This window comes from Plasmodium inui (genome assembly GCF_000524495.1).
Source record: "Plasmodium inui San Antonio 1 unplaced genomic scaffold supercont1.5, whole genome shotgun sequence".
In the NCBI taxonomy this organism is placed as follows: domain Eukaryota; phylum Apicomplexa; class Aconoidasida; order Haemosporida; family Plasmodiidae; genus Plasmodium; species Plasmodium inui.
In genome coordinates, this window is record NW_008481839.1 from 965626 (window position 1) to 975047 (window position 9422).

At 48.1% G+C, this 9422-nt stretch overlaps 2 protein-coding genes across 2 annotated transcripts; one reads left to right on the forward strand and one right to left on the reverse strand.

Annotated features, from left to right (window-relative positions):
• Window positions 1-719: 719 nt before the first annotated feature.
• C922_01679 (hypothetical protein) lies at window positions 720-4234 on the forward strand (the record flags this gene model as incomplete). Its single annotated transcript, XM_008817282.1, has 2 exons — window positions 720-1002; window positions 1209-4234. The coding sequence occupies 2 exons, from the start codon at window positions 720-722 to the stop codon at window positions 4232-4234; spliced, it is 3309 nt and encodes a 1102-aa protein (XP_008815504.1).
• Window positions 4235-4862: 628 nt separating this feature from the next.
• Window positions 4863-9081, reverse strand: C922_01680 (hypothetical protein; the record flags this gene model as incomplete). Its single annotated transcript, XM_008817283.1, has 4 exons — window positions 4863-4888; window positions 5019-5477; window positions 5652-7318; window positions 7433-9081. 4 exons carry the CDS (start codon window positions 9079-9081, stop codon window positions 4863-4865), a joined length of 3801 nt encoding a protein of 1266 aa, XP_008815505.1.
• Window positions 9082-9422: the final 341 nt, after the last annotated feature.

The following is a 9422-nucleotide window of genomic DNA, read 5'->3' on the forward strand; positions in this document are numbered from 1 at the left end:
TGTAATGAATAACCAGGCGACCTGTGCACTGAACACCGTCACGGACATCGCGTCCGAATGAAAAACGATTGTACTCATTTGGACTTTGCCAGTGAACATTCGACGCGCGCGTGTGGCGATGCCGATGTAGCTAAATGGCAAGCGGAGCCATCCCCCTTCTTTGCGCATCGCCATTTTTTGCTCCCCCATGCACGTGCCGCCGTTAAGGCGACGAAACGGAAACGAGCAAACGGGCAAAGAAGCAATCGGGTCAGTGTACACAAATGTACACATGCCCCCCCACACGTGCAAATGTCCTTCTCGGCCGACACAGTGCCGTCGGGAACATCTCCTTAGATACGCCCCCCACGCGCCCTCTTCATCGAAACATCCTTTTGTGTAAAAAAAACCTCCGTTCCCAATTGTATAACCATTTTTGTTTCAGCGCGGAAGTGGTTAACCCTCCCCCCCCGGTGTCCACATGCCCACGTGCCGTCTACGTATACACATGAGCATAGCTAAATGTGTGTAACGACTTGTCTGTAACGGCGTGGATACAGCTTCCCCTGCTTACCCCTTCTGAATTTTCCTGCCTACCTATTGTTGCCTGCGCCCGTACCTCCTTTTTGAACCAATCTAGATACTCTCCGAGGGGTAACAACTCGCCCGCGCAGAAACTGCCCTCAGCATAACGTCCCTTCCTAAAAACCACGTGAACGGTGAAACGGCGAGACACCACCATGGGTACCTCGGACTTAAATTTTTATATTAACAAGCATCGAAAGGCCTATGAAGAGCGGCTGAAGAAGGAGCAGCAGAACCATCAGGGAAAAACCTCTAAGGGGGAGGCGGAAGGAGGAGCACAGAAGGTCGCCCCGAGTGAAGTAACCAAGGGAGGTGCTAATGAACAGTCCAATGAAGCCGACAATGGAATCAAAAATCTAAATGAGGGATATAATCAGCATGCTAATCAGAACGACGACACTACGAGAAACTCCACGAGGGACGAAAATATGAATCAAGGTAAGCTCATTTGAGAACAGAGAAACGACGGGGAAGGAGCGTGCCTCGTGAGTTTGCGCGAGGGTTCAACATATGATATGCACGCCTGCGTACAGCAGCACAGAGTTGGTCGTTCCGATGGAGGGACCTCCATTTGGTCAATTCATGCCACTAATTTTTTTTTTTCTTCTTCTTCTTTTTCTTCTTCTCTCGTGTTCCCTTTCCAGTTGATGCTGACTACCTGTTGGCCCTGAAGCTGAATGAGGCCTTGAATGGATCCATTGAATCGCCCAGCCTGGGGAACGAAAATCACTTCAGCAGTGGAAGCCACGCGAGGAGTGCAGAGAGGGACGAAGATGCGGAGAGGAGCGCCGATGCAGAGATGAATGAAGTTCAAGAAGACGATGTTAGGAAACCAGACAACTCCTATGTCGAATGCCTCCTGGGGGATAATAGCTACGTGCCGTTTTGTCTAAATTACAACGTAGGGAATGGCAATATGATTCAGAACCCACTGCCTCCCAGTGGAAGGAATAGGATTAGTGGCTACTACGTGGACCATGACGACGGAGGTATTATGTACGGGCCTTACAATCTTCGTAGCAGGAACAATCGAGTGAATGAATTCCAGAATGGATTCCAGAATCGCAATCAGAGGAGCGGCAACAGTGATGGGTTCTACTCATCCCATTTTAACAGCGCAAATGAGCCGATTAATATTTCTCTAAGCTCAGATGATGAGGAAGGAGAAGTTCAAATAGAAAATGCAGCGGCGAAAAGTTCCTTGTCGCAGGACGATGGGATAGGAAGTAGTAGCGACGTTTTCTATCTTCCTGATGAGAATTTATCCTTGACGCCAAGGCAGAATAAGCCAAATGGGCAGAGTACTCTGGGTTTACCATTTTCCACCCGAGGGGAAGACTCAAAGGAAGAAGTAACCATCGTTGAGGGGCTGAGAGAGGGACGCTTTTCCGACAAGGGGAGGGGGGCCTACCATCATGAGGAGGGGAACCCCGATCTGTCTATTCAGGCACATAAAGGGGAAGAGATCCCCAGGATGATGCGAAGTGCAGAAGGGGTAGAACCTCCAAATAGTTTCTCCTTCCAATCTGTAGAGGGACCAGGTGGTGGAAGCCCACGAACCGGACATTATAACATGGGTGAAGCGGATCTTGCATCCCCCAAATGCACAGTGGAGAAGTCAGTCCTTGGTCTGTGCGATGTCTATAATGATCACTTTGGTCTCAGCAGTATAGAGACATTTCAGCCTGTCCGAAGTGCAGCCACAGAGATGGGAGACCCACTCAGGGATGGACACAACCCCAGCGGAAATAACCCAGTTAGGAGGAACTACGTACATGCGTCCCCGTGGGATGATTACTCACAAGAGGGAAGATACTACGTGCACTACGAACCGTTGAATCTAAATGGAAAAGAAAAGAAGAAAAATAAAGCGACCTATGAAGGTCTACACAATGTGGATGCATACGGTGAGAGGGTGGGTAACGGGTTAGTGGTCCCCTCAAGGGGAAGGAAGCCTAACGGGGAAGGAGCAGCAGAAAAAGAAGTAGGAGAAGCAGAACCAGGAGACGCAGGAAGAGCAGAAAATGCTAAAGGAGAATACTACAAGCAACTCGCGCACTACGGTAATGACGTGATCCCCCTGGAAGGAGAATACCCGATTGGTGGTGCCCCGTCTTCATATAAGGCGAGGGCGAAGAAGAGCAGAAGGGATGTCAAGGATATCACCCATGTGGAGAGCATCCATAGCGATGAAGGGTTGTCTCCTCGGATAGCCCAACAGGATGATGCATCTAAGATGGCCCACACTCTTAAATCCTCGAGAAAACACCCCCCGAAAGAAAAAATAGAAGATCCACATTTCTCCAAAGGGGAGAGTTACAAGGCACAAAATGGAGGTGGGGTTGAGGGGGTCCCCGAGGATGGCCTTGTTCTCTTCAAGACAGGTCTGGGAACGAGGTTCGAGCCATATGAGAGGAACGACCCCACCATGGGTGTATGTAAAAGTGGAGGATACCCAAAGAACGACATGTCCTATGCAGACATGGGTCGGGACATCACGCAAGGTGAGCCTTCCCCCTTTAATATGCTCCATTTGGGGAAGGAAAATCCTATGGAGAGAAATATAAACGATTATGTTGCGAATAATCCTCTGATGGACATGGATGATAGCGAACAGGTATTTGCAGAAATGGCTAGAAGGTGTGCATCTGCTGAAAAAAGCAATCGTCTCCCCTTTGAGTCGCTGCACAATGGGGTGGGAGTCCCCACTGTTGGGGCAATCGGAACGGAGGGGGGTCTCCACTCCAGAACGAACGGACAAGCAAAACTGTTTAGCGGCGGAGACTTTAAGCCAAACGGGAGGGCCTTCACAGTCAGCCATGTCGGGGATCACATAAATGCAGATATGTTACACTGCTCAGATGTAGAGTTCACTGAAGGAGCTACCCACAGGTTGCCTAATTATGTAGACGAGGGGAAGAACTGGTCTGATGGTACTCCCCTAGAACCATCGAGTGTGCTACGTGGTGTCCATTTCGCCGGGGAAGTGTCATCATCATCCCGCATGGTGGAAGAACAACCCCTCTGTGGTGAAAACAACCAACACGATGAGGTTCTCCTGTGGAGCCGCCACGGTGCAGGTAGCTACAAAATGTTCGCAATAAATAGAGGAGCTAATTACCAAGGCCGACCAGAAGAGAAGAGCAAAAATGAGGGTCACCACACAGATGTGAAGAAGGACAGCACGCTAAACCGATTCAATGGGACAAGCGACAATAAATTTTTTACAAGTCGGAGGAGCCCTTTTTTTTGCACTTTGGGAGAAGCCCAAGGAGGGGCAACACCGGACGTGTACGTGATTGAAGAAGGCACAGGAGCTGGTGAGCCACATTCGACTCATGAACAAAACGTCCAGCCACATCCCTTGGAAGTTTATCACCAAGGGGGGATACTCAACGGGAAAGTAAAACACATTGGTGATATGAGGGGAGAAAGCGCAGGTTCAGTTAACGCGGAAGAGACACAGATGGAGCAGGTGCAAGAAGGACGTGCTGTAAACTCACGTGGAGATGATGCGCATCCAAACCGTGACATTTCCGATCAGACCTACCGAAGAGGGATGGGTTATGACCACACCATTTCTGCCATTGACCAGTTTGATGAGCAGAGCGCCAACGATGAGGATCTCAGTGTGCAGCAGGCCATCATTAACAGCTTAATTGATTTGTAGGGCCCGTTGCCCATTCGCTCAGGATTGCGAACAGGGGAGGGGGCCGCCCCGGCAGAAGCAAGGCAGAAGCATAGATAGCCATTGAAGCGATTGAACCCATTGACAGGCCATTTCTGTGCATGCTGGTCCACCCCGTGCGTATGCATGCGTGGTTGCGTATGTGTATAGCATCCTTACTAGCTCTTTTTTTTTCCCCTTTTTTTTTCCTTTTTTTTTCCTTTTTTTTCTCCCCCCTTTTTAATAGAAATTAGTGTTTAATTAGCTGCGCACATGCACTGGCGGTGACGTGTGCACAGCGAACCTCTTTCCAAAGAGACCAACTGGGCCCACCAGCCCCACGAGCGCAGGGAGTACAGAGTTGCAGTTACTGCACGGAGTCGAAGCAGAGAGGTTGTGTTCACGGGGGGGTGTCTGCGGGCGTGGTAGTGGGCCCCCCACCCCACCGTTTTTCCATTTTTCATTTAATTCGTTTTAACAGCGGTAGGAGGTAGTCGTGTGTAGCAGTGGTCCGCATTAGTGGATGCGGATTGTTTTGCTTAAAAAGGGTGCGCCGTTAAGAGCGGGATGGGTCTGCCATTGGCTTGTACATAATTGTTTTCCGCTTCTCCCGCAGGTGCTATCTTGTTTGTCATATAAAATTGGGTATCATGTTGCCTGCAAATGGGGGGGAGGTGGCACGGGGGGAGCGAGTCCAGTGAGTCGAGAGAGCCGAGTGGGAGGCACAGAACTGGTGTGGCTGCGCGAAGAAGCCAACTACTTCTCTCTTCTAGCCTGTCCGCCTTACCCTCGGAAGAGAAGAAGCCCTCCTCAGAGTAGTACTTGAGGATGTCCCTGCAGGTGACGTAGGGAGAAGTCCTGTCCGGGACGAGGGGGGTCTCCTCATATTTAGAGATGAGGATATTCTTAAAGGAAAAGAGAATCTCCATTTTGCGAAGGATTATATATCTGAGTATCTGTGCATGGATGGCATAAATGACGTACAGAAGGATGTGTAGAATGAAGAGTCCAATTATGAAATAATTCGTCTTGGTCAAGAGAATCTGCGTCCCTTTGAAGAGAGTAAGGACTATGATATTCACCCATGTGAAGCCATTTATGTTGTCTATGAGGAGAATATTGTTCAGGATGTTTTTTCCGAATAGAAGGGTGTTGAGGTTGACCGGTGCGTAGGCATACTTGCATAGGAGGAAGAGGAGGTAGACGCTCACGGAGTGCCTCAGCTGGTTGCGCCTGCCGTTGCGCGCTGCGGGGGTGAGGAGTAAGGAAGCGGCGTTAGTAAGCCTCGTTAGTAAGCATCGTTAGTAAGCGACGTTAGTAAGCGGCGTGATGGGGCGTCAGGAAGTGGTGTGAGTAAGCCCTACAAAATTGCGCTACACCTATGCGCTGCCAATATGGGGTGCGGCTCCCGCTCGCATACCTCGGCTCAGGCTCCTCCGGTAGTAGACGTACCTACAGTTTAACAACACGCGTAGGAAGAGAGAAGCGTGCTTGCAGAGGGACGCGAACTGCTGCAAGTTTAGAAGCAGCAGCATCAGATATTCGAACTTGTAGTTGAGCTTGCGAATTTGGCCAGAGTGAAAAATATAATCGCCATTGTACAGATTCCCATGGAAGGTAAAAAAGAATAGAACAAACTGTTTTAGAGAAAAATAAAAAGATAAGTGACTCAACGTGTTTACTATGGCCCCAAAGAGGATGTCGAAAAAGGTGGAGGTACCCAAGAGAAGAACAAAATAAAGGAAGAAGAATCCAAGGCAACCATACATATATATTTTGTCCAGCTTAAAAATATGCTCCCATGTAGAATTGAATAGATTATCTGGCATCTCTAATTGGACATATCCTTTGGGAAAATACGTCCGATTAGAGAACTGTCTCGAGTTGTCTTCCATGTCTTTGTTTATATAATGTATAGGAATGGGTTCTTTTGGGAGTTGCAAATGTGTGTACTTCGTCACATCGAAGCTGTCTGGGAAAGTGAGGCTGTCTCCCCGACCCACCCCAGGAGATCCCAACGGTTTTACCGGCATTTGGTACATATATACAAAATCGTGGTCACTGACTCGTATGTGATTATTCAATAAGAGGAAGATAAAAAAGATGGTGATCCCGATTCTCATTACATAGTTAAGGAAAACAAGGAAGATGAGTCGGAGATTGGTGAAGTAGGAAAAGACCAGCTGATCATCTAAATAGACGAAGTTAGAACTGCCAAATCGTTTGAAAAATAAAGTACACATAGCTCGGATATGATCCCATAGCTTGAAATGATATATCGGTATATTCCTTTTGTACTTTAATTTATAAATCAGATTTTTGAACTTTCTAAATTGACTCCTCATTTGTCTTCGTTCTTTCCAGGTGAATTTCGCTGCTGAAATTTTTTTGCTCTTCTCTGTTTTCCCTCCACTTTGGGGTTCTCCACCTTTCCCCTTCTCTGTGTATTCCTCTCCGTCATTGTCTATGACCTTTCCGAGGGGGACGATACTTCCCCGACTGACCCTTTCGCTATTTGGGTTTAGCCCCATTTCCTGTAGGGCGGCTTTCTCTAACAGCAGCTTCTTTTTGTTCTCCTTAAATTCTTCCTTGAACACCTGCATGACGGTGTTTTTTTTTTTTTTCTTCCTCTTCTTCGACGACTTGTCGGCTTTTTCTCTGTCCCTCTTTGTTTTCTCCCTTTTGGTTCCCCTTTTGGTGTTCCCCTTTTTCACCTTGCGCGAACGTTGGTCCCTCTTGCTTTTCGCCTCGGCTCCGTCTTCCGGAACTTGGCCATACGGAGTTCCTTGGAATGATGGGAGTTTCATCCTACTCCCCCGCTGCGGATGGCGATGTGCATGTTGCTGTCCATGCCGATTCTCACGCCCCTTCTCCCTCACCGTGGCGTCCCCCTCTGGGTAGCCACTCGTCTTCGAATCTACGCTGAACAGATTGTAGAAGTCAAAATCGAGGTTGCTCTTGTTATTCTTGTACTTCTCCTTTTCCACGAGGCGGTACTCGTTTAGCTTGTACGATCGGAACAGCAGGAACAGGACGTTCTTCACGATGAGTGTCAGCATGATTTTGTGCTTCAGGCAGAAGAGCAGTCTGCGGTGAGTAGGAAGCGGTGAGTGTAATAAAGCGGTGAGTAGGAAGCGGTGTTTATGGAAGATTATCGACCGCGCTGAAGCATCGCTGCTACTACCCTCGCGGGGCGCCTACCTGTATACGAAAAAGGGCACGTCGATGAGGAGGAACCCCACGATGAAGTGAAACTTGGCCGTTATGTACACATCCGTGTAGACGTCCTTATATTTCTGGTGGTAGGACTTATTCGATTTGGCCTTGTTCTCACTGGAGGAGAAGGACAGGAAGGATGGCAGGTACGACGAGGAGGACGTCGAGGAGGTGAACGACGCTGAGTGAGAAGAGCCAAAGTTAGAGCCATCTGATGATAAATAGGATGAATTGAGAGACGACGACGAGAAAGACAAGGTCGAGAAAGACGATGAGGAAAATTCTCTTGAGGGTAACTCCTTAGACATATCGGATGAGGCGTATGTGGAATCCTTTGAATTGTACGAAACCAAAGGGGAGTGGTTCCTTTTGTCCATCACCCCCACGTTTGTATCATTCTCCGAGTATAACAACTTAGAAGTGGTGTTTGTCTTCATGTACCTGACGTTGGACTGATCCAAAAAGGATAGATTCGTCCCATTTCGCACATTTGCTGGATTCATTACCGTAGTTATTCTCTCACTGCGAACACTGCTGTGGCTTCCGCTTTGATCATGTGTACTGTTTCCTCGGCTGAGAAGGCTCCCTGCAGTACTCCGTCCACTCGAGCTGCTTCTACCCCCAGCACTTCTCCGAATTGCTGTGCTACCACTTCTTCTAATTCCCGTGCTTCCACTTCTCCCGATTGCGATGCTACCACTCCTCCCCATTGCGATGCTTCCACTTCTCCCATTTGCGATGCTACCACTTCCCCCATTGGTGGCGTAAAACAAATTATCCTTCTTCCTCTCCGCCGTTTCGTACTTTCCATATGAGTCACTTTGGTAAATACGCTTCTTCTGTTTCACGATTCTGCTATGCTTCGTTTTCTTTCCATCTCGTTTGGTACCTTTGTCCCTCAATCGGCCCCCTCCTTCCTCAGGAGGAGGCCTGTCCCCCTTGAGCATCCCCACCGACTCCTGTGTGTAAGAGTACGACTTGTCTATATTAGTATAAATAGGGAAGTAAAATCCGAAGAGAGAAATATCCACCAAAACGAGAAGAAGCATTATAAGTACATTTTGGAAGCGATACATCTTCATATGATCGAATATTTTGTACAGGTTTGTCAAATGAGAATACATGAAAATCAAGTCAATCAGATCGAAGAGGTTTATTATGTTGACGTCAATACTGAGGATGTTTTCTACGACTATTTTGTTGTTCAGGATATTCTCCAAAATGTTTCTACTTCTGAGAGAGAACAGGAGATAAATGAATGGAGTCAAATAGATCAAGTTGTAGACCAACACATCATTGGATAGATATGTGAAAAAAAGGCCATTTTGGTCACCATTTTGGTGGCTGTATTTTTTTTCATTTTTGATGAGAAAAGAGAATATGGCCATTTTTGAACTCAAAGTAATCATGTACATCATCCACTGGATGGATATTTTCACCCCTGCGTTGTTTTCATCGTAAAGGCTCAGCACAATGTACACGCATAGGAAGACATCCACGATGAGGAACAGCAAGTAGAGGTTGTTGCTTTTCGCGCTGCTCAGGATTGCGTAGAGAAGGCAGATCTGCTGAGTGGCCAACAGGAATACGGTGAACAAGACGTTCACGATTTCGTCTTTTTTGTTTATCCTCATTTTGGGGTATGTCACAGGGGGGAATGGGAGGCGGCTCCGCTGGGGGGTATGTCAGCGTGCTCTGAGAATTTTCCCAGTGGATGTACTCTGTAGAGGCGTCCCCGTAAGGGCTACTTCCTACATAGCATGCCTCCGCGCGGTTCCCAAACGCGCCAACAGAAAATGGTTCTTACAAGCCATAGCAACTACGCCCCTCCCGTCTAGTCTAATGCTGCACAGAGAAGAAGTTGCAATATTCTACTTGAGAAGGGGGGCGGGGCGCAGTTAACAGCGTCTCTCGGCATGGCTTCATCGGGGAGGAACCCTTGGACGGACAGGCAGGTAAGTTGGCAACACTGCTC